This window comes from Schistocerca nitens, chromosome 2, assembly GCF_023898315.1.
Source record: "Schistocerca nitens isolate TAMUIC-IGC-003100 chromosome 2, iqSchNite1.1, whole genome shotgun sequence".
Taxonomy (NCBI): domain Eukaryota; kingdom Metazoa; phylum Arthropoda; class Insecta; order Orthoptera; family Acrididae; genus Schistocerca; species Schistocerca nitens.
In genome coordinates this window covers 1292377-1317475 of record NC_064615.1, presented here as the reverse complement: position 1 = coordinate 1317475, position 25099 = coordinate 1292377, and the positions used below count along the sequence as shown (strand labels likewise).

At 43.9% G+C, this 25099-nt stretch overlaps 1 protein-coding gene across 1 annotated transcript in view; it reads right to left on the bottom strand.

Annotated features, from left to right (window-relative positions):
* LOC126237538 (uncharacterized) overlaps positions 1-25099 on the bottom strand; it is a 219592-nt gene that overhangs the window by 80149 nt on the left and 114344 nt on the right. The window contains exon 7 of the mRNA XM_049947724.1: positions 4223-4489. Within this exon, the coding sequence (XP_049803681.1) occupies positions 4223-4489 (267 nt within the window). The remainder of the gene's footprint in view (positions 1-4222; positions 4490-25099) is intronic.

The window sequence follows — 25099 nt, the reverse complement described above, 5'->3', positions numbered from 1 at the left end:
GGGGGGCCGAAGCGAATTAACGATTTATGCTGTAAGTGACATAAAAACACACGGTTGACTGAGCATTTAACTAAGAACTGTTGTTGTTACTGTTGGTGTTATTGTGGTCTTTAATCGGAAAACTGGTTTGAGCCAGCTATCCACGTAAGACTATCTTGTGCAAGTCTCTACATTTCTGAATAACTAACGCAGAACTTATGCTGCCCACACTTAACCTTTTCTGTTGTTGTGCCTGTATTAGTTTCTCAGTGAGTCTCAAATTACCTGTAGGTGTATCAGCAGACGAAAGTTTCTGAGAAGACCTCCATTAGAGACCCGTTAGTAAAGTTCTGTACGACTCGACTGGACAAGTGGTACGCTGCGCTGGCCCCCAGCACCCTCACAAAGCGCCCGTAAGACTCCAAAATAATGTTTAATAATTGTTTTTACTGCTACAGTCAAGGTCAGTGAACTGAATGACGCACCAAGAGCTGAGGCTGGGTACATAAAACTAAAAGTTAAACTACATTTGCAACTTAATGACAGTCAAAGTAACGTTCCGTTGATTCAGACTCACACGAAATATCTTAGATCTACATCTACATGAGCACTCTTCAATTCACAATTAAGTGTCTGGCAGACGATTCATCGAACCACTCTCGCACTGTTTCTCTACCGTTCCACTCTCGAACAGCGCTGGGGAGAAACGAACTCTCGGATCATTGCGTGCGAGCTCTGATCTTTTTATTTTATTACCATGTACATTTCGCCCTACGTAGATGGTCGTTGATAAAATACTTTCACATTCAGAGGAGAAATTTGGTGATCGAAATTCCGTGGAAAGATTTGGCCGCAATTTTATTTTATTTTAATCATTGCGACCCCAACTCGTGTATCATATCCGTGACACTCTCCCGCTATTTCGTTACAGTGCTAAACGAGCTGCCCTTCTCTGAAGTATTTCGATGTCCTCTGTAATTTATGTCTGATACAGATTCACATACCGCGCAGTAATACTCCAGAAGAGAATTGACAAGCGTCGTATATTCAGGTGCTTTAGCAGACCTTTTGCATCTTCTAAAAGTTTTCTCAACGGCACGCAGCCTTTGGTTGCTCTTCCCCACAACATTTTCTGTGTGAACATTCCATTCAAGTATTTGTAATTGTTATCTCCAGGCATTTATTTGAATCGACAGTCCTCAGATTTTTGTAATTTGTTGTGTAACTGAAATTTAACAGATTCCTTTTAGTAGTATTCTAAGGATTGTAACACTGAAAATGCAGGATGCATGGCACCAGCTACCGATATATAACTTTTCTTTTAATTGTACGTAAATATTTGTAATTTAAATGCTTTCTTTTAATAAGTAAGGACATTGCTTCACTGTATGTGTACATTTAGGTACAAGTCTGTTGACGTTTCATTGTTTTACTGTGAAACTTATAAGCTCTGGGGAAAAGCCAAAGGAATTGTTATTTGCATCGACTAGCAACGATAATAGCAGTGCTTGTGCGTTATAAAATCTTTGGGTACGGAGTTGTTGCGCTGAGCATGTGCAGAGAGGGAAACGGGTTCCAGCACTTGCTGTGTGCGGAAGTGTGGTGTTATCGCTCTCGCAGTAGAGAGTACCATTTTCGGCGGCATCATGTACGCGCGCCGGCCAGATGTCTAGAGCTGGAGTATGGACAGTGGACGAGCGGAAGAGGCTGTATTAATTACGATTGACTGTTCCTATAATTAGCTGTGGCTCCACAATATTCTACCATCTTCAACAACAGGAGCAGTTCCAGCAACACAGTTTCGTCGTCGGCTTCGAGTTTCGTCGTATGCACAGCATTGAAGTAAGACTGTTCATCGGTAGAAAGTATTAACGGCTAATCCGGCAGCACAACTGAATGTGATTTGATTGATAAAATTTATTTCAATAATAATCAGTTAAATTCAGGGCGATTGTGTCCTCATTGTTACCAAGCAGGATCCTTGTTCCTTTTTTTCTTTATATGCTAACTGAGTGTCTTAAGAAACAAATTGAATAGTTACAGCCAGTTTATTAACGAATAATTTCACTTTTAAGAATTTTAGCCACAGTCTACTTTCAATTAACTGTTGTACAACAGAGGTTTCAGAATATGACTAAAGTAAAGCAATTTCATTTTTCAAGAATCAATCACTGGAAAAAATACAAATCCAAAGAAATGCACAAATTAAGAGTGCAGAAGTTTTATTTATTTTACATATAGCTAGGACCACATGGCTGTTTGGTTTGGTACGTACTCTAGTGTTCAAGTCAGTAAAAGAGACTCATTTGTTCAGACAATAATATGAAATCCTATTTGCAAAATAAGTAACGGCAAAGTCGAAAGTGCTTACTATTTTTTTCTAAATTTCTTTCATGACGTTATGTTGAGGTCACTGAAAGTCATTGCTCATGTAACGAAGTTCACTACTAACATACAGTTTACTTACATACTTTCCAATCATTACTCGATTGTCTTTTTCAAAATTTAATGCCAAACATAACTTAAGAGTGATTTTTTAGTTTACTTTATCATTACATACTCACTTAAAATTAGTGTAAAAAAAAACGTGGCAACCTTTAGTTGCCACGTCAGTGTTTAATAATACATGTTTTTCTTTCCCATCATCTTGTATAGGATTTTGGATGTAAATTGCCTTAGTGGGCTGGCGACCGTTAATTACTTCCTTTTCGTTCATTAGTGTAACTTTTGGATTCATGATCAGTGGAACCCCTTTCTGTCCAGTGTTGTTCGTGAGTGAATGCACAAAATAACCTTCATTTTCCAAATTATAGCCCTGTTCGGTTCAATTACTTTTATTTTTCTTAGACTTTCCATCAGAAGGGTGGGTTGTACACTTTCCTCCTACTTATTGGTATCACTTCTTTGGGAAAGATAGCCTTTTACAATTAGGAAAAAATCCATTTGGCATACGCGCAATCCACGGTCATATTTTATATCGCAAGCAGGATAGTCCGATTAGTAAGAGGGAGGCTACAGGATGACCTCAATATTTTCATTATTTAGTGTCAATTGTCACTGTTCACACCACACAGGTATTTTGTCTAAATGATGTTACAATTAGTTTTGATCTTCTGATGACTTTACTAGACGGCAAATGATAGGATCATTTGCAAACAATCTAAGATGGCTGTTCAGATCGTTTCCAAAATCATTCATATAGATTAGGAACAACAGAGTACCTATAAGACTTCCTTACGGATGCCCCTCATTGCTTCAGTTTTACTCGATGACTGGGCCGTCAGTTACTATGAACTGAGACCTTTCTGACAGCAGATCACGAAACCAGTCGTACTGTATGACGGTATTCCGTAGGCAAGCAATTTCAATGGGAGTCGCTTGTGAAGAACGGTATCAAAAACCTCAAGGAAATCCAGAAATGTGAAATCAAATTGAGACCTCCTGTCGATAGAACTCATAATTTCTCAAGAACAAAGAGCTACTTGTTTCTCACATGAACGATATTTTCTGAATTGTAAGTCAACAGCCAGTTTACCTCGAGCTAAATCAACACAATATATTTCCCACAATGCCACTGGAAATAGGCCTGTAATTCGGCACATTGTCCGCATTTTCTTTCCTTAGTACTGGTGTGATATGTGCATCTTTCTCACCTTTAGGTACGGATCTTTCGACGAGTGAGCTATTGCATGTGGTTAGCATAGTCTGAAGGGAACCTAACTGGTACGCAGTCTGGACCGCAGGACTTGCCTTTATTAAGTGATTTGAGTTGCTTCGGTACACCTGGTTATCCACTATTAAACTACTGATTTTTGCGGCAGTTCTTTATTCAAATTCTGGAATATTTGCTTAGGTTTCTTTGCTGAAGGATTTTCGTAAAATGGTGTTTTAGTAACTCACTGTCAGTGGCACCATCGCAGTCAGACTGTTTAGAGTGACTGCAGTTACACGTCATGGAAACGAAAGAGTCTGTCCAGGAAAACACGAGACTGAATGCAGCCACTGAATTCTAGAATTTTTTACAGTGTATATGCTTTTGTCGTTACCAGTGTCCTAGACACAGCTTAACAATGAAGATGGTGACTGACACACATACATAAACTGTTTGTGTAAATAGTTTTCACTAAATTTTCAAGCATAAATAGTAGAAATGCAGTGGCAAGTCTGTTTCGATAAGTTAGTTATGTTAAATACAAACGTGTGGAGGAGATGGAGACATTAACAGGAACAGAAAATCGCTTACCAATGCAAATACGAGGTCCAACACCGAACGGGATGTAGGTGAAGGGCTTGATGAGGTGCTTGTTCTCCGGGCTGAAGCGCTCCGGATCGAAGCGCTCGGGGTCAGGGAAGTACTTCTCGTCGTGGTGGAGGGCGTGCGCGGGGATCCAGACAGCATCTCCAGGCTCCAGCTGGAGTCCGTCCGGGCAGCTGTCGGTGGCGGGCAGGCGGTACGACTTCACGCATTTGCGATCGGAGGTAGTGCCCGGCGTGTACATCCGGAGCGTCTCTGTGGACACAGAACTAGCCGTCGGTTCTCGCTCACCAGGAGCTTACACTCACAATACAGTCTGGAGTACAGGAAAAGCGTGGTCCAGGGATTCGTACAACGGGCTGTAATTGCACGATACGTAAATTCAGTGTAAAAGTGTGTCCATGCAGCCAAGTTCACGTAGCTACAGTACCTGATTGAAAGTATCCGGATGCCTGTTAGTGGACAGCAGCGGAGTGGAACCGGAGACCTGGGCTGAGGTACACGATCTACTGCTCATACATGACCCGAAACGGCCAAGCTCCTTTAATAGTGGCAGATGGAAGAAGGGGTACAATCCCGATAACATCTTTGTTAGCACGAAACTCGCTGGTGAGTGTGGAAAACTGATTGGGGAGCTAATTCCCCACACGCAGCATCGGCCCATAATTTGTACAGTCAGAGCAGTTGTTAAGCCTGAACAAGTTCCTTTCAAAAGAAGGTTCAACTTTAAAAAGGCCAATAGGAAGAAATTTAGAGAGCTCATTGATGTAGAAATAACAAAAATCCCCCACACAACCTGAGATCTACGACTCTTTTGTCAAACTCGTTCAGAAGGTGTCTAGGGAAACAATACCGCGAGGATCCAGAACGCAGTATATTACGGTGAAATACGGCTTTTCAGCTAAGACACAAGTTGAAAATATGTTCACTATTTTTTATTAACTTAAATTTGCCATATTTCGTGACAGTACCTTTTCCATTAGACGTTTGCAAGGCGATATAAGTCTTGGCTTCAGTTGTCTAAGTATGATTCTACAATGCATCGTTGTTGGCTGCAGAAAAGACGTGGTTCAAAGTGTTTCTCTCATTTTGGTGTTTCAAATACAGTTTCTTCAAATGTAGTTTCTTCTTTTTAGTCAATACAAAAATAATAGTAACATAATTCAGAATTATTTAGGACTTCGACCTTCACATTGTTCTTCCGTCAACACCCACCAAGAGTTTGCTTATAGTCAAAGACGAATCCAACGTCAAAGATATTTTACACCACGCACAAGCTTCCACTTGTAATGTCTCTTTGCTATTCTTCGATACATTTTCTAATGGTAATCAATATGCTTTCACTCTCAAAAACAGAGGTAAATTAACATATAATAAGACAAATTATAATAAATTCTGACAAAAAATATAAGAAAACATTTACAATTCGGTATCGAAAAATACGGTAAAAAAATAACATCTCCCAGATCCATTACAACTGCTCCCCAGGGCTTTTGTTGTTATAGACATATACAACAAAATCCCGACCACTCTCAGTAATGGATCTGTATTACACAATTAGTACATTAATGATGCAGTCTGATAACCTCTTCCAAATTTGGACTCTTTGAATCTGTGGACTTGTTACTGGCTGTTGTTGCAATGATACTTCCCCATCAATCTCATACACAAAAAATTCAAGTAAAGAAATTATTTGACATGACAAATATACATGGTATAAAACATACATGAAAAATATTCTAACATACAGCATACAGACTGAAAATAATAGAAGGTAAAACTCATGTCCTAGAATAAGATTTAATTTTTTTTTTATATATATCAATGTTAATTTCATTATGCTTACATATTGTACAGTAAAACTGATACTGGACATATATAGTATAGTGTTTTTTTTCTATATTTGCCTTTTTTATATATATATATTTATTTTTTTAAACTTCTAATTTTTTTCTTTTTTTTCTTTTTATTAGTCATGGTTTTTTTTATTTTTATTTTTTTTTTGCTTATGATTTTCTTCTTTTAGTACAGCTAAAGATACATCAGTATTATCTAATTTTTTTTTTTTTTTTTGCAATTATTTATGTACACTTACCTCTCTACTACAATATTACTACAAATCACATTCTTGTGAAGAGTACTTTTGCTCCCCACAACATGAGTATAAACAACAATAAACTGCTCATATATCATGAGGCTTTATCTAAAATTGGTTTTGAAACTTATACCTTTGCATGCATGTCCTCACATGCATGCCTTCACCCACAGGGAAGACTTAGCTTCCAAAAATTAGAAAAAATTCAGAAATGCTCACTAGGGAGACTTTTTTGTAAAAAAGTAAAAATAAATCTTTCTCTCATTCTTTGTTACATCAGTGTTTTTTCATCAGTTTCAATTAACATGTGACTTCAAATTATTAATTTATACATGCAAATATACATACTTGGTTGTACAGGTAGTTTTGTTCTAACAAGCATATTCCAGTGGAGGACTTTTGTTTTAGATGATAATAGGTTATTTAAATTCTGAAATTACGATTTCTGTTTATATAGTTTTACTCCACCATCTTTTTTCGAAACTATTACTAGAGGACTATTATATGGACTGATACTCCTTTCTATTATATTACATCCTTCCATCTTTTTCAGCTCTTTCTCAACAGCAGGTCTTTTTGATATTGCAATACTGTATGGTTTTATGAAAAATGGTTCATGAGGTTTTACCTGAAGCTCACACTGGTAACCCTTTACCCTACCACGTATGTCACTAAAACATCACTGTATTCCCACAGCAGATTTTCTAACTGTTGTTTTTGCTCCCCAGATAAATTTTGTGTTTCTGAAATTTTCAAATTTACTAAATTCCCAAATTCAACTTCATCAGTATCAAATCTATGAGTTTCAATATTCTCCAATCTATTTTCTTTTAGTAAATTGATACTGTCAAAATTTCCATTACTCTGATCACCAAGTGTGTTCACAAAATTTGTCTGAATGTATTCCCTTTCACTAGTTTCTATCAAAAGTTTTCTTCCAACCCAATCAAATGCTGTATTTACTTTTACTATCCAATTCATACCCAAAAGAAAATCCTCATTAAATTCCAGAATTACAAAACATCCATGTGTGAACAACTTGCCTTCAATTAAAAATGTCACTAAAGCCTGGCTTTTTACCAATTTACTGCTCTTCCCAGTAGCACCTTTTATCTTTACCCCAACAACTGGCATTTCAACAAAATCTTTCCCCACTTTCAATTTCTTGCTTAACCTTTCAGATATTCCCGAGATCTCACTTCCTGTGTCAATCAAACATTTACCAATCCATGACCCAATTTGAACTTTTATATAAGGACTGCAAAATTGATCACTTTTCTCAGAACCTGTATCCTCATGTAATAAATCACTTTCAATTTACCCAAACCTATACTTATCAGAATCATATGGTATATCATTACATGTATGATTTGTCACAGTTATAAAATTTGCACAAGATACAAAATTGTCATTAGTACTCTCTATTATCTCATATAGCCAAGAATTTTCATCCAAATCACATTGTATACTATTGAAGTACTTATCCTTCAGCTTTTCAAAAATAAAATATCTCATCTTTTTCCACCACTCAGGACATACAGTTTCACATATATTAATAAGCATCTTTCTAAAGTTCTTGTCAAAAGAAATAGTTTCACTGTTCAGCCATATATTCATAAGAAATGTGTGTGTATCATCAGTATCTGTAAAAGTTTCACTTAGGTAAGAAGTTATACATGTGTCATCGTTATTTCTGTAGTCAGATTCTTTACCAGCAACATCTAAATTCACACTTTTACATACACCCAGCTTGCGAGCTTTATTCATCCTGGTAACATCCCTGGGAATTTCTATAATATTCTCACTATTTAATCCATTTTCAACCATGTGTATACCCAACTCCCTATTTAAACTAATGAAACACCTTTCCTCAACATCATCATCAATACCGTTACCATCATTATCAACTTTATCATCAACATCATTATCATTACACATATTCAGGTCATACACATTCAAATTATCCCCCAAAATATTATTTCCTCTTTCTAAAGTTACTAGATCCCTTTCACCAACATTTTCATTCTCACAACATGCATTCTCTCTTTCATTCACACACATCTCTGAACTACTACAAATTACATTGATAAAGTGTTGTTCTTTTCTGCCCAAGTGTAAAACTCTGTTAAATTAAATGAATCACAATTACTTTTATCTACTGTATGTTCTTGTGTACTGAAAATGTTATCTCTATCATCATTATTTTCCTCTTGAAATTTCTTCAATAAGTAACAACTAATGACCTCATGTGATAGCTTAGGTTTGGAACTGTCATGTTTGGGTTTATGATAGTCACATCCATTGGTCCTTTCATCATGCTCACCTTCTGCCTCAACCTTGCGGACCTTCAAGGGGGCGTCTACTCGTTTTTTGTTTGAATTGCTGATTATGGTTCTGCCAATGTCTCTGATCAACATTTCTGATCCCATTCCTATGCCAAACATTACCTGATTGTTGGTAATTTCTATTGTACTGACCTCTATCAAAATTTCTGTGATTTTGATCCCCAAAGTGTTCTCTATTTTGTTGATTATTAACACGAAAATATTGTTCTTGTTTTGGATAAAAATTATGGTCCTTCTTTTCAAAATTGCTATATCCCCCTGAATTTTGACTGACACCATGGTAATTGTTTTGTTCCCTTTTTTGAAAGTTGTCATTTCCCCAATTTTGACCATTACCTTTCTGAGTAAACCCACTGTGTGTTCTTGTTGTTACCCTATCCAACTTTTCAATATAATTGAGAAACTGCTCTACATTACTATCAGGACAATGAACTAAACTCAACTGCATTGCTGATGGCAATCTTCTCTTTAAGGTATCAATTTTGATCAAGTCATCCAAAGGTTTTGTTAAATGAATAAGTATTTGAAGTTCACTTTTGCAAAATTGTTTCATGTTCCCATCTGATTCTCTATAGTTTCGCCCATTCAAAAATTCACTTTTGATTCTAGTTTGTTTAAGATCATCCCAAAAATTTTCCAGAAATTTTGATTCAAATTCTGAAAAGGTCATCCCCAAAGTTACAATCTGGTTTGCCCAAGTCAAAGCTTCCCCTTCCAAGAATTTTTTCACAAATTTAATTTTTATTTCATCTGGTGAGTGAGGTAAAAAACAATCCTTACAATACTGCATAAAATCAACGCGATGTAAGGGTCCATCTACCGAAAAGTGCTTCACTGGAATATTAGATATAAGATTACACGTGTTGACATTGTAATTTTTGCTTTGAAATTCAATGTCAAAACTTTCAATTTTTTCGCTAAGTTCTTTGACAGATTTTTTGTTTTCTAAATCATTGCATTCTACTTTTTCTTCCAGAGTAACCAAACGATTGTCAGTTTTTTGTTCTACATTTTTTACTAAAACTTTTGTATTCTCATCCAAATTTTTAATTTCCCCTTTTATCTCATTAAAATCAATTAAATTTATTTCCCTATCTGCCAGTAACTCATTTTTTACAGTATTAATTTCACTGCTCAATTTAGCATCAATTTCATTTACTTTTGCTTCCACAGATTCAATTTTTTCCTCAACACTACCAACTCTGTTCGAAAGCTCACCCACTTGGGTATTGACTGCTTGCACTTGCAACAAAATGTTATCAATTTTTTCATCCCAGTAAGTCTTATTGTCGTCAACTGATTGTCTAATTTCTTTCGTGAAATTTACAAGAAAACTTTTCAAATCAAATGGATCGGTTTTTTCTGTTTCATTTGACCTGTCCTGATGTTCGAAGTCTATTAAATTACTACTTTCTACTTTAGGCACAATACTCTCGAAAATCTCATAAGTCATTGTGAAGAACAAAAATTTATACACAACAATAAAAAACAAGATAAAAATATTGTTTTAACAAAATACGAGGGTTTCGTCACTTATCTGGAACACTCTTCTACTGTTGCAAAACCACGTTTTCCATCCATGTGATTGTTGACCAAAATTCTTGAAGTATTTTCTTCTGTCAAAAATTATATTTTTTTGCCGAAACATTTCTTCTCCAAAACTTTTCCTTCCCGATGAACACAAACACTGTAACACACATTCTGAAGAAACTGGTATTAACACACAAAAATTTTCTTCCTCGTAGCACTGTTGAAGATCTCGTGAACACAATATCCTGGCTCTGAGCCCCCAGTTGAAATACGGCTTTTCAGCTAAGACACAAGTTGAAAATATGTTCACTATTTTTTATTAACTTAAATTTGCCATATTTCGTGACAGTACCTTTTCCATTAGACGTTTGCAAGGCGATATAAGTCTTGGCTTCAGTTGTCTAAGTATGATTCTACAATGCATCGTTGTTGGCTGCAGAAAAGACGTGGTTCAAAGTGTTTCTCTCATTTTGGTGTTTCAAATACAGTTTCTTCAAATGTAGTTTCTTCTTTTTAGTCAATACAAAAATAATAGTAACATAATTCAGAATTATTTAGGACTTCGACCTTCACATTGTTCTTCCGTCAACACCCACCAAGAGTTTGCTTATAGTCAAAGACGAATCCAACGTCAAAGATATTTTACACCACGCACAAGCTTCCACTTGTAATGTCTCTTTGCTATTCTTCGATACATTTTCTAATGGTAATCAATATGCTTTCACTCTCAAAAACAGAGGTAAATTAACATATAATAAGACAAATTATAATAAATTCTGACAAAAAATATAAGAAAACATTTACAATTCGGTATCGAAAAATACGGTAAAAAAATAACATCTCCCAGATCCATTACAACGGGACTGTCCGAGGACGCAAAGCCACTACTGGAAAGATACCAGAAGCTCTTCGATAACGACCCATTTGATGATGAGACACTTTTAGCAGGCGATGAACTCATGTCTGTCATAGCTGAGAACGGCAAAGCCAAATGGTGTGACCTCGTGGAGAACCTGAACATGAAAGTGAGCAGTAGGTGGGCTTGGAAACTGTTAAAGAACTTTAACGGTGACGCCACAAAGTCAAACGATAAATTTACTAACGTCACGGCAGACCAAGTCGCCACTACGCTCTTTATGAATGGCAAAACCCATGGCAGAAAGTACTAGAAACCATTAGCACATGATCTGGCAGAGGAAAAACATCACCTCAAGGCACCATTTACGATGTTAGGACTTACTGCAGCCATTTCCAGCTTGAAGATTAACAGAGCTCCTGGTATCGACGAACTTAGAGTCGAGCAAATTAAAAACTTTGGCATTAATACGCTACAGTGGCTGCTAGATTTGATAAACGCATGTGTAGAAAGGCTCCATATTCCAAAGATGTGGAGGAAAGCCCGAGTGGTTGCACTTCTGAAACCAGGAAAGGGCTCTAATGATCCAAAAAACTTCCGACCTGTGTCTCTTTTATGTCACTGTTTTAAGATCTTGGAACGCCTGACGCTAGGTCGCATAGGAAGCGTCCTGGAACAGCCAGATCATCCCACAGCAGGCAGGTTTCCGACCAGGCAAATCGTGCTGCGGTCAAGTCCTGAACCTGACCCAACATATCGAGGATGGGTTTGAGAGGAAAGAGATCACGGGAGTGGCATTCATAGACCTTTCAGCTGCGTATGATACTGTAAATCATCGGAGGCTCCTCAGGAAAGTGTATAATGTGACAAGAGATTACCATTTAACATCACTGATAGGTACTTTCCTGCATAATAGGAGATTTTTCGTCTGTCTGCAGGGCAAGAAGAGCAGGTGGAGAAATCAGAGGAACGGCCTACCTGGGGGAAGCGTCCTCTGCCCAGCTCTGTATAATATATATACAAGTGACCAACCAGTGCCAAACATCACGCGCCAATTTGTGTATGCCGATGACACTGCAGTTGCAGCCCAAGGTAACAATTGTATGGATGTAGAGGAGAAACTAACCAGTACCTTGGAAGCTCTCTCCCAGTATTATGAGGCAAACCACCTAAGGCCGAACCCTTCCGAGACGCAGGTCTCTCCATTCCATTTAAAGAACAGGGAGGCAAACAGCGAATTAAATGTAATATGGAGAGGTGAACTTCTCGAGCATTATAAAACGCCGAAATATCTTGTGTCACGCTGGATCGCACACTGACCTATAAACATCATTGTAATGCCACAAGGGAAAAAGTCTCAACTAGAAACAACATCATCAGGAAACTAACCAGCAGATCCTGGGGTGCAAACCCAAAAGTCCTGAGAACTTCAGCCCTTGCGCTCAGTGTGTCAGCTGCGGAATACGCCGCTCCAGTATGGTCTGCATCAACACACGCGAGAAAAGTTGATGTCGCGGTGAATGAAATGGTACGGATTGTTACCGGATGCTTGAGGCCAACCCCAGTGCACAAGACGTACTTAATTATGGGGATCGCACCGCCCAACATACGACGTGACATCGCTGCCGAAGACGAAAAAACCAAGCAAGAAAAGGACATGCGTCACCCTTTATATGGACACCAGCCTGCTGGCCGACGGCTTTGTTCGAGGAAGAGTTTCCTGTCACGTACCCGAGCCCTGGAAGGTTCGGCTACAGAGTATCGTTTGAAAAGGTGGGAAATCGAACTGAGAAACCCCCATAAAGATGTAAAAGAAGAACTGGCGCCTGGTGGAGACCTACCATACACCGTCTGGAGAACCCTAAACCGTGTGAGGGTAGAAGTGCCAAAGTGAAAGACAAACCTGCAGCAATGGGGTTTCGTAAAAGAGGATGAGAACACTCTCTGTCTGTGTGGTCCTGTCCAGGATCCTCAACACCTGCTTATCTGTCCATATTTAGACCAGCCCTGCACAATGAATGACTTATGGGAGGCAAATGGCAAGGCCATATTGGCTGCTGATTTTTGGAAGTTTGAAGTCTAGTTCCGGACACGGAAGGTAAGTAGACCTGTTAGTGGCGTCCCCACCCTTCGCCTATACCACAGCTTGAAATCTGATGGGGAAATTTTCAGTAGAGTGACGCAGCGTCTGTGGAACAATGGCAGCCACGGTGTCTCCAGACTCTGGTCCAACTGTCCTGGCAGTGCTGGCAGATTCGGGATTCGTCGGTAATAACAATGTCGTTCCATTCAGTTGTCCACGTCCGTCGTTCATCGCACCACTGCCGGCGGAAAAGCCTGTGGCGTTGACTTAGCGGTAAACACGGCAACGGGTGCCTTCGACGTCGGGGCACTGCTTGTTGCTCAACAGACCGAATTTCTTGTGATGCAGTTCGTTGTGTGGCAGAGTAATCCGCCGCTGCCACGGGCACGGTATGCCTGTCCCCACGTGTAGTGGCGCAACGAGGTAGGTGCAGTCCGTGCAGTCAGTCCGTCGTTCCCTCCTGCATCCAGCCATTACACGACCGGGTCGCAGTTGGCTGGTTCCGTCCGACAGGCCCCCCCTGCGGGTTCGGGGGTTAGAATAGGCCCGCGGTATTCCTGCCTGTCGTAAGAGGCGACTCAAAGGAGTCTCAAATGTTTCGGCCTTATGTGATGGTCCCCTCTCGGGTTTGACCTCCATCTTTCTAAATTATTCCGAAGAGCGAGCCACTTGGGGAAGGGCGCCTTACATGGTGCACTGTATCTGTCGTGCAATTAGACCTTTAGCCGGCTTTTTCGTCGTTGCAATGGTGTCCCGCTCGTTTTCGATCTCTTGAGCGATTACCACGCTGCACTCTGCAGTGTTTCTTTTAACTGCGACGACGACGTTGGACAGTTTTGCACCTAAGATCCAGCACGGTAGCCAGTCCGTTGTGGTGGGGCCGCCATGTACCCTCTTGGTTGTAGCCCCCTGACAACACAGGGATCGCTCTACTGATGCCTGCGCCGTTAACTCCCCACGTATGCCAAGGAGTAGATGCCCATCTCCTTGGGGCATCAGGACTCCCGGCAATGGCCGTCCTGCCAGGTGGCTATTGCTGCGGCTGGGTGGCGCCCGTGGGGAGGGCCCTTGGTCGGAGTAGGTGGCATCAGGGTGGATGACACGCAATGAAGCGTGGCACTTCTTCTCTTGCTGGTGGGCCTCCACCAGCAGTCTCTAAGCGATCGAGGTCTAACCTCAACGGGAAGAAATTTGATCCGAGATCGTTTCCCTCCCTCGCTACTCCATGGGAGGAACGTCTTGCTACAACAGGCAGTGGAGAATATTCACCCCGGTACCTCGTGTGTACGCGGGTTGATGGAGAATCTTTTATGTCAACAAAGCCCCAGTTTTTTGTGGAGCATTTAGAGGACAAGTTCGGGGAGGTGGAGGGCTTGTCCAAGATGCGCTCTGGTTCTGTGCTCATCAAAACGGCATCCTCTGCCCAGTCACGGAGGTTGCTCAGTTGTGATAAGTTGGGGGATGTTTCCGTTAGCATCACGCCGCATAAGAGTCTCAACATGGTCCAGGGTATTATATTCCACAGGGATCTTCTTCTGCAGTCCGACGATGAATTGCGCGCCAACCTCGAACGACGGGGTGTTCACTTCGTCCGGCGCGTCCATCGGGGTCCGAGGGATAATCAGGTAGCCACCGGTGCCTTCATCTTGGCCTTCGAAGGTGATGTATTACCCGAAAAGGTCAAGGTGATGGTTTACCGTTGTGATGTGAAGCCATATATCCCTCCTCCGATGCGGTGTTTTAAATGCTGGAAGTTCGGGCACCTGTCATCTCGCTGTGCTTCCAGCATCTTGTGTCGGGATTGTGGACGTCCTTCTCATCCTGATACTCCATGTGCCCCGCCTCCTATCTGTGTTAACTGCGGAGAACACCATTCCCCCTGCTCGCCGGACTGTAGGATATTGCAGAAAGAAAGGAAGATAATGGAATATAAGACCCTGGACCGCCTGACCTACCCCGAGGCTCGGCGGAAATATGAGAGGCTCCATCCTGTGGCAATGACGTCCACCTACGCCGCTGCTGCAACGAAGGTTCTCCCGTCATCACGAATCGGCTCTAAGATCGGTCAGCATCCACCAGCCCCCTTGCTTGTGGGGGGCACTTCACAACCTGTTGCTCCTGCTCCATCTACTTCGGGAGCAACACCCCCCCACCGATCGGGGACTTCAGTTCCCCCTTCCCAGCCGGAGAAGCGTCCGCCTTCTTCGGCTACTCTCGCAAGGAAGGCGTCTCTTGGGGACCTCCCTTCGCAAGTTCCGACCGGCGGCACAGCAGACACCGGCAAGAGTGTCAAACAACCACCAGTCCCTGGTCGTAGGGCCTCCCGGTCGTCCTCCGTCCCTGAGGCTGACCCTGTGAAGCCCTCTAAGTCCTCCAAGCCTGATCCACCGAAGGCACAACGGGAGAAACAGACACAGAACCGGAAGAAAGTCCCCAAGAATACCAACATTGCGGTGGCACCCGTCCCACCGCTTACTACCAGCTCCGCCTCGGAGGACGAGGTGGAGATTCTGGCGTCCGCTGCGGACATGGATCTCGCCAGTCCCTCGGTCGCACTGGCTGGCTGTTCTCCAGGTGGTGACTCAGTAGCAGCAGGGGCCTCGGAGGCGTAATCTGCCTCCCCAGTCCCTCACGCCTTTCCCATCCATGGCTAATACCATCCTCCAGTGGAACTGCAGCGGTTTCTTCCACCATCTAGCTGAGCTCCGCCAGCTTATCAGCCTTCATCCTTTCCTTTGCATTGCTCTGCAGGAAACTTGGTTTCCAGCAATGCGAACCCCCGCCCTCCGTGGCTATCGGGGTTATTTTAAGAACCGGGCAACTTATGAAAGGGTGTCTGGTGGCGTCTGCATATATGTCGCTCACACTCTGCACAGCGAGTCTGTCCCTCTCCAAACACCTTTAGAGGCTGTCGCTGTACGGGTGTGGACGCCACAGGCTATTACCGTCTGCAGTATCTACCTTCCACCGGATGGTGCTGTCTCGCAGCATGTCCTGGCTGCTCTGATAACCCAACTGCCGCCACCTTTCATGTTGTTGGGCGATTTCAATGCCCACAACCCTCTATGGGGTGGGACTGTCTCCGATGGCCGCGGTCGTGCCGTGGAGCATTTATTGGCTCAGCTCGACCTTAGCCTCTTGAACACCGGTGCTCCCACACATTTCAGTGTGGCCCATGGCTCGTTCTCCGCCATCGATCTCTCTCTTTGCACCCCCGGACTTGTCCCATCCCTCCACTGGAGGGTGCATCCTGACCTGTGTGGCAGTGACCATTTTCCCATCTATTTGTCACTGCCCCAGTGTCATTCTTCTGGGCGTCTGCCACGCTGGGCCCTCCACAGAGCTGACTGGCCGCGTTTTACTTCCGCGGCAACCGTTGAGTGTCCCCCGCAGGGTGACATTGACAAGGTGGTCCGTGTCTTCACCACGTCCATCATTTCGGCAGCCGAGGCTGCCATCCCCCGCTCTTCTGGACTCCCTCGGAGGAAGGCTGTACCCTGGTGGTCGCCGGAGATTGCTGAGGCTATTCGCGACCGTAGGCGGGCCCTCCAGCGTCATAGGCGGCACCCGTCTCTCGAGACCCTCATCGCCTTTAAGAGGCTACGTGCCTTCGCCCGACGTCTGATTACACGGCGTAAGCAAGAGTGCTGGGAGCAGTATGTCTCCTCGTTGGGCTCCCGTGTCTCCCCCTCGCTGGTGTGGTCCCGGATACGGCGGATTTATGGACACCAGACCACTTTCGGTGTCCCTGGGATCTCCTTGGACGGCGCTGTATGCACGGACACTGCCGCCATTGCTGAACGGCTTGCCGCGCACTTTGCTCAGAGCTCTGCGACTGCATCTTATCCCCCCGCCTTTCGCTCTCTAAAGGAGCGAGCCGAGCGGACGCCGCTCTCATTTCACACGCGTCGTTCTGAAACATACAATGCCCCTTTCAGCGAGAGGGAATTCCTCGCTGCTCTCGCCGATTGCCCTGATACAGCACCAGGCCCAGACTGCATCCACGCGCAGATGCTGAAGCATCTCTCCAGGGACTGCCAGAGACACATTCTCGCGATATTTAATCGCATTTGGAGCGAAGGTGTGTTCCCGTCGCAATGGCGAGAGGGTGTTATTGTCCCCATCTTGAAGCCCGGTGCGGACCCACTGGCGGTGGACAGCTATCGTCCCATTACCCTCACCAACGTTTTGTGCAAATTGCTCGAACGTATGGTGGGGCGGCGTTTGTGTTGGGTCCTTGAGTCGCGCGGTCTCCTCACTCCATCCCAGGGTGGCTTCCGTCGGGGCCGGTCTGCAGTGGACAATTTGGTGCGGCTGGAATCAGCTGTCCGTACGGCCTTTGCCCGACGTCAGCATCTCGTTGCTGTATTTTTCGATCTGCGGAAAGCGTATGACACCACATGGCGGCATCACATCCTCGCCACGTTGCATGAGTGGGGTCTTCGTGGTCAGCTCCCGGCTTTTCTTCAAAGCTTTTTATTGCGCCGCTCTTTCCGGGTGCAAGTCGGTGCCACCTCTAGTTCCTCTTATATACAGGAAAATGGGGTCCCGCAGGGCTCAGTGTTGAGCGTCTCCTTATTTCTGGTGGCTATTAATGGTCTGGCTGCAGCAGTGGGGTCGTCGGTGTCTCCTTCTTTGTATGCCGACGACTTCTGCATCTCATTTAGCTCCACGACTACGGGAGTCGCCGAACGCCGGCTGCAAGTCGCCATTCGCAAGGCAGCATCGTGGGCTCTGACTCACGGTTTTCAGTTCTCTGCAGCCAAGACTCGAGTTATGCACTTCTGCAGGCGTCGGACGGTCCACCCTCATCCTGAACTTTACCTCGACGGCCACCTGCTTGAGGTGGTGGACACTTGCCGCTTCTTGGGACTCGTGTTTGATGCCCGGCTCACATGGGTTCCTCATATTACTCAGCTGAAGCAAAAATGCTGGCGGCACCTCAACGCCCTCCGCTGCCTTAGCCACACGTCTTGGGGTGCAGATCGCTGCACGCTGCTGCGGTTGTACAGAGCCCTTGTGCAGTCCCGGCTTGATTATGGGAGCCTGGCCTATGGGTCTGCGTCCCCCTCAGTGTTGAAGTTGTTAGACCCCGTACACCACTGTGGGGTTAGGCTTGCCACTGGCGCTTTTCGCACCAGCCCCGTGGATAGTCTACTGGTGGAGGCCGGGGTTCCCCCGCTGCGGATTCGCCGCCATCGTCTGCTCGTCGACTATGCTGTCCACGTTCATTGCTCGCCAGATCATCCCAATCGTCGCCTGCTTTTCCCTGCTATGGTCCTCCATCTGCCCGAACGGCGAACTAGGTCTGGGCTTTCCATAGCTGTCCGTGTCCAGTCCCTGCTGTCAGACCTGGGGTCATTCCCTCTTCTGCCTCCCTTCCGGGTCCGTACACCTACGCCTCCCTGGTGTTTGTCCCGGCCGTCCGTCCGTCTGGATTTGGCACAGGGACCTAAGGACTCGGTTCCGCCTGTGGTCCTCCGTCGCCGTTTTCTTGCGCTCCTCGAATCATTTCCGGGCTGTGCGCCTGTCTACACGGATGGTTCCCTGGTTGATGGTCGCACTGCCTACGCTTTTGCTCACGCTGCCCATGTTGAGCAACGCTCCTTGCCGGCTGGCTGCAGTATTTTTACTGCAGAGCTGGTGGCAATCATGCGCGCTCTTGAGCATCTGCGTTCCTGCTCAGGTGGGTCCATCGTCATCTGCAGTGACTCCCTGAGCAGCCTTCAGGCCATCGACCGCTGCTATCCCTCCTCTCCTCTGGTGTCCTCCATACAGGAGTCTGTTTCCGCCATTGCCCGTTCTCGTCGTTCGGTGGTCTTGGTTTGGACGCCCGGTCATGTTGGCATCCCAGGGAACGAACGTGTCGACAGGCTGGCTAAAGGGGCGATCGACGCCCCGGCTTTGGAGGTCGGCCTTACGGCTCGCGACCAGCAGATGGTGTTGCGCCGTAAGCTGATTGGGATGTGGGCTGCTGAGTGGCGTGGCATGACAGCCCCGAATAAACTGCGGGCTGTCAAGGAGACGACCGCCGTGTGGCGTTCCTCCCTGCGGGCTTCTCGCAGGGACTCGGTGGTCCTGTGTCGGCTGCGCATCGGCCATACGTACCTGACGCACGGCCATCTCTTGCGTCAGGAGGATCCCCCCCTGTGTCAGTGTGGGTCCCGGCTGACGGTCGGCCACATTTTGCTGGAGTGTCCTCGACTGCGCACACTCCGGCAATCTTTTAATCTCCCGGGCACTTTGGCTTTGGTTTTATCTGACGATGCCTCCATGGCTGATAAAGTTTTAAATTTTATCCGTGGTAGTCCGTTTTATGGTTCGATTTAGGGAGGTCCTGCACCTTTCCCTTTCTGTGTCTTTTGTCCTTGTGCCTGTTGTTGTTCTGGTGTGCCGTGAGATGGTTGACTCTTTCCCTTTTTTGTTGTCGTGGTCAGTCAACCAGTCTCCGGCCATCTTCTTCTCTTCTCTTTCTTTCTGTCTGGTGTTCGTCCGTACTCTTCTTTTCTGTAGTGTTCGTTGCCTAATTTGTGTTCTTTAGCACCTGGGGGGGGGGGCAGTCTCCTTCCCCCTTGGGGTTTTATCTGCTCTGCGACTTTGTCTCGCTTGTTTTTGGAATGGGGGACTGATGACCTTCGCTGTTTAGTCCCCCTTACACATCCCAACAACCACCACCGTCCGACAGGATCGCAAATTTCTCGGGAGGATAATCCGCAGTCGCTACAAGCAACTATTCTTCCTCCGTCTAACTCCCAAACGTGCTCGAATAACACTCGCTGTCTTCTACGAGGCATACTGAAGCCGCTTACATTAAACACCGCAAGAAAGAACGATGCCAGTAAGTGCACACGGCCGCCTGTTCCCCCCGCTTGCAGGTGTCGCTGATAGCGTACGCACCGTGCAGTTGTTTACAGTACGCTGAGTGAATCACACAGGCCGCAACCCAGGAGGAACACACGGCACGTGGCAACAGGAACGGTTATTCGTCAGTGCCTCATACCTTCGCAACGGTGCTTTTCTGGACACATGTTGATATGACCGTTTTTCCTACATTTACAGTCATGAATCCATCCAAGCAGTTTGTTTTATTAATGTTCTCCCAGTGTAAAGACCAGTTGTTGTTCAATGTTGTTACCAAAAAACCTCGAAGATGTCGTGAACAAATTGTTTTAAATTTATAGACGCTGCTCTAATAAACATTCAGATGGTCATACGGTATATTTTTCAAATATCTATGACATGTAAATATAATACCGGTATATAAAAATGGTACCATTTTAACAAACACCTCGAAAATTTTTGATAAGTTTTCTCCATATTTTTACACTATTCTCCAATAAAAATTTGTGTAGAGACAGGCATATATTTCTTAATATATACAGTATGTACATGTTTATATAATAGTGAAAAATTGTTAGCAAACATCTTGAAAAATTCTTGACTGATTTTCTGCAAATTTTTACATGATACTCTAATAAACGTTGGAACAAAAACAGACTATATTTTCAAATATATGTGGTACACAACATAAATATATCATAAGAGAATAACTTTATCAAAAATCTTGAAAAAGTCTTGTCTGACTTAGTTAAAATTTTCACATTATATCATAATGAACATTCGGAGCAGCATAACATCCTTTCTAGAAAATATATGCAGTAGATAAAAATACGTGATATATAAAGGAGAAATGTTGTTAGCAAAAAGCTCGAAAACTTGTTGACTGACTTACTTCAGATGTTCACATGATGCTCTAATAAACATTCATAGGAACAAAGGCTCTTTTTTTCCGTTAAAACTGACTGTGACAGGGAATGTGTTGCACTGTGCTTCGAAAATGCGCAGTTTCGTATCGTTTTTCGAAGTCAGTTTTAACTACAAAGGCACAGCATTTACACCTTCAGAAAGTTCGCTTCTCCCATATATATTCATTCTCCTTATACATAATTTTAGACAAAAATGTACTGTTTTGTTTTCTTCCTTGCAGTCGATTTTAATAGAAAACAGGAATGTAGTATTTACGGCTAACATTGAAATCCTACGTATTTGCAGATCAAAACTATACAAAATACTATCATTCGAGCCATAATCTTCAGAGCCAGCACCTAGAAAGGCTTCTGTTATACCCTGTATATTAATGATCCCAACCCATTCAGCCATTCATTTCAAGCGCCTTAAATTCCCAATTAATTTTTCGCTTGATATAACAATAGACAAGGATCTGGATCAGAGAGCCGGCCGCGGTGGTCTAGCGGTTCTGGCGCTGCAGTCCGGAACCGGGGGACTGCTACGGTCACAGGCTCGAATCCTGCCTCGGGCATGGGTGTGTGTGATGTCCTTAGGTTAGTTAGGTTTAAGTAGTTCTAAGTTCTAGGGGACTTACGACCTAAGATGTTGAGTCCCATAGTGCTCAGAGCCATTTGGATCAGAGAGAGGAAGGAAGATGAGACGGACAGAGAGGTGGAGGAAGTGGAGATTGAGAGGGGGGAGAGGGGAGATGTATGGAGAGGGGGAGGAGAAGATGCAGAGAGAGAGAGAGAGAGAGAGAGAGAGAGAGAGAGAGAGAGAGAGAGAGAGAGAGAGAGCGCTAGGATGAGATGGACAGGGAGAGGGGGTAGGATGCGATGGACAGAGATGGGGAGGAGGAGGAGATTAGGATGTATGTAAAATTCCCATACATAAATAGAAATTGCGGGGTTTGTTAGTAGGAAATATAAAACCATGTGGTATTCAGTGCGATTGCATTGCTATTGAAATGCTGCGCGTTCGCAGTTTCCACCTACCCCCTCCTTCTGCTTGCTCAGATAGCACGACGTGGCTATGGGGGGAATGAACCGCCGGAATGAGTGATGGGCGTGGCTCGCGAGCTGAATACTTGGCCACCACCCCTGCTATACTCAGTAAAGCCACCCATTATGCTACTTATCTTTTGGGTACTAATGACAGTTTATGTAAGTTCCTAATAGAATATAAAAATAAGGTGTAAAATATTAAACTAAATGAAAGTTCTTGGCACATTAAAACTGTATTACAGACCGAGACTCGAACTCGGGACCTCTTCCTTTCGCGGGGAAGTGCTCTACCATCTGAGGAACCCAGGCACGACTGATGCCCATTCCTCAGAGCTTTACTTCCGCCAGTACGCCGTTTCCTACTTTCGAAACTTTACAGAAGCTCTCCTGCGAACCTAGCAGAACTAGCACGCCTGGAAGAAAGGATATTGCGGAGACATGGCTTAGCCACAGCCTGGGGGATGTTTCCAGATTGAGATTTTCACTCGCAGCGGAGTGTGCGCTGATATGAAACTGGCGAAGTAAAGCTGTGAGGACGTGCCGTGAGTCGCGGTTGGGTAGCTCAGTTGGTAGAGCACTTGCCCGTGAAAAGCAAGGGTCCTGTGTTTGAGTCTGGGTCCGGCACACAGTTTTAATCTGCCGGGAAGTTTCGTATCAAGCGCACACTCCGCTGCAGAGTGAAAATCTCATTCCATTCAACTAAATGCTATATAATTATAAATTTTGAAATGAATACATGAAACTGGTTTGAAATAATACAGATACAGAGTGTAGGTAATACAGCACAATTTGCTATTGACACTTGTGAACATTATCCTAACTGTACCTGAAGTATGGACAGTTCAAGGTTGTTTTAACAACATGTGTCTATACAAGTTTTTTGGCTTTATATGACTCGCTACTAAACGGTATGTTCGTCTTACCATGTAAGCTTCAGTCTGTATGACTGCTTTATGTTTCTTGAATGTTTCTTGATATAATGAATTCAAGTGTGATTCCTATGTTTCTTATACTTTCAAGCACTGACAGTAGCTATACTGTAGCTAAAGAACGAGTACACCTAGATCTGCAATAAAATACAGATTGATTCGCGACTGTTTGCTGTGTTGAGCCCTGAACACTACCCAGCAGTACATTTTAAACTCGATATGTGCGAAAGGTCCGTAGCTTGTGGTCGTGCGGTAGCGTTCTCGCTTCCCGCGCCCGGGTTCGATTCCCGGCGGGGTCGGGGATTTTCTCTGCCTCGTGATGACTGGGTGTTGTGTGTTGTCCTTAGGTTGGTTAGGCTTAAGTAGTTCTAAGTTCTAGGGGACTGATGACCATAGATGTTACGTCCCATAGTGCTCAGAGCCATTTTGTGCGAAAGATCTACGTCAGGGGTGGCCAAGATGGCTCGCAGCCTTGCGCTGGGGTGTGCCACGGCGCGCGCTTCGCTGCACACTTCCCCCACCAACGCCCCCTGTTGTCTGAGTGGCAGGAGTGGGGAGACGGTAACTCTGTGAACGCGCCGCATTTAAATAACAGTGCAGTCGCCCTGCATACGACTTGGTTTTGTATTTCAAATTTCTCAACGACATAAATCAACAAAGAAAACAAATTTTCAGTCTTTTAATTATTTTTGCAGCACTGAAGACATAAGTTTTATCTGGTACAAACTGTCAACATTCGTACAGACGTGGACATTTTCCCAGCTTTTGCACTCAGATTGCCACATAATCATGACTTATTTAGTTTCATAATCGAAAAATGCCTTCCATACAAGTGCGTCGATCGAAATATTGCACCACTTTTACAAACTCATTAAGCAGTCAGGGGAACTCTACCTGGGGAAGCAAGGTAGATATCGTGGGTAGTTTTAACGTAGAAGAATTTGTCATTTAAACGGGAATTATCTTGTAAATAGTCTTTACGAGTTTGCCGCTCGATCACGTTGTGCAAATTCCACAATATTTCCTCGCAACAACTGTCCGACATTTTCAGGTGGTTCAACCTTGCTCGTGGCTAGGTACGACTGAATTATCTTGCAGATAAATCAGTTACATCTGCATATGCACTGGGATGCTTTCAGCTGAAACGGCAAACGGTCTCAAAAATACCTCATAAACGGGTAATAGATTGACTGTGTCCTCAGAAAGTTTAGGAAACTACCTTTGTAATTCTTTCAAGGCCACAATGAATTCTTCAGACGATGTGTTTTCTTTTAAGGGCAGTGAGTTCAGGAAACTGGGTATGTCGACGTGTGTCGTTTCTATAAAGCGATTTTCTTTTTATATGCCTCCCATCATATCAGAGAGAAGTTGTCCCTCACCTTCCAGTGTCTTACTGTGGACAGTGTGCAGCCAATTCCATTTTAAATCCGAGGGTCTGCAATCCATTATGGCTGTTACAATTTTCATTCCTGCAGTTCTTTTTCCTTCAAAAATTCAACAATAGAGAGTTCTTAATTGAAAAATCGTTCCAGGCTTTCGCCTTGACTTAACCAATGTACTTTTCTCTAATATGTATAATGTCTCCGTACTTTTCGTACAGTTCTGTCAAAAACAGTTGCAGCTCACAGTGAAATAATGCGAACGACATCAGAAATTTTACTGTTCGTACCACTAATACCTTCACATGCTGCATGCCTGAAAATTTAGCGCGAAGAGCTTCTTAAAGTACTGAACAGTGAATCGCATCTGTCGATTGTTGTAATTCTTTGCTGTTTCATTGACAACTAAATCTTTCAATTCTGTCTGCTTGATATTGTAATATCGTTTCGAAGCATATCTGTAGTACCCGTCGCTTATGCGACTGCATACGATACACGGTGAACATTAATAAAGCCGACAAACTGCAGCGATGGATTCCTGACTGTAAATGGAGAAAAAAAGGTCCTATGAACATGTTTCCGAAACGCATCGTTGCCACGGCAAATGGCGCTGACGAATGGCGTTTCCTCTGACTACGTGTCTTGGGTTCCTTACGTATTGCAGGTTGTGTGAATGTCTCAGCGTACTGTAAGCAGAAGAATCGTTCGGTATTCATGTCGGTAACAAGCCGAGATGGTGTTTCTGTACGGCCAAGCAGAGAGAACCGGTCGAGAGGCAGCACAGCCGTACGAAAACAAGTGCATTCACAGAAACCAATCACATCACACAACAATTCAAGCCCGTTCTGGGCATTCA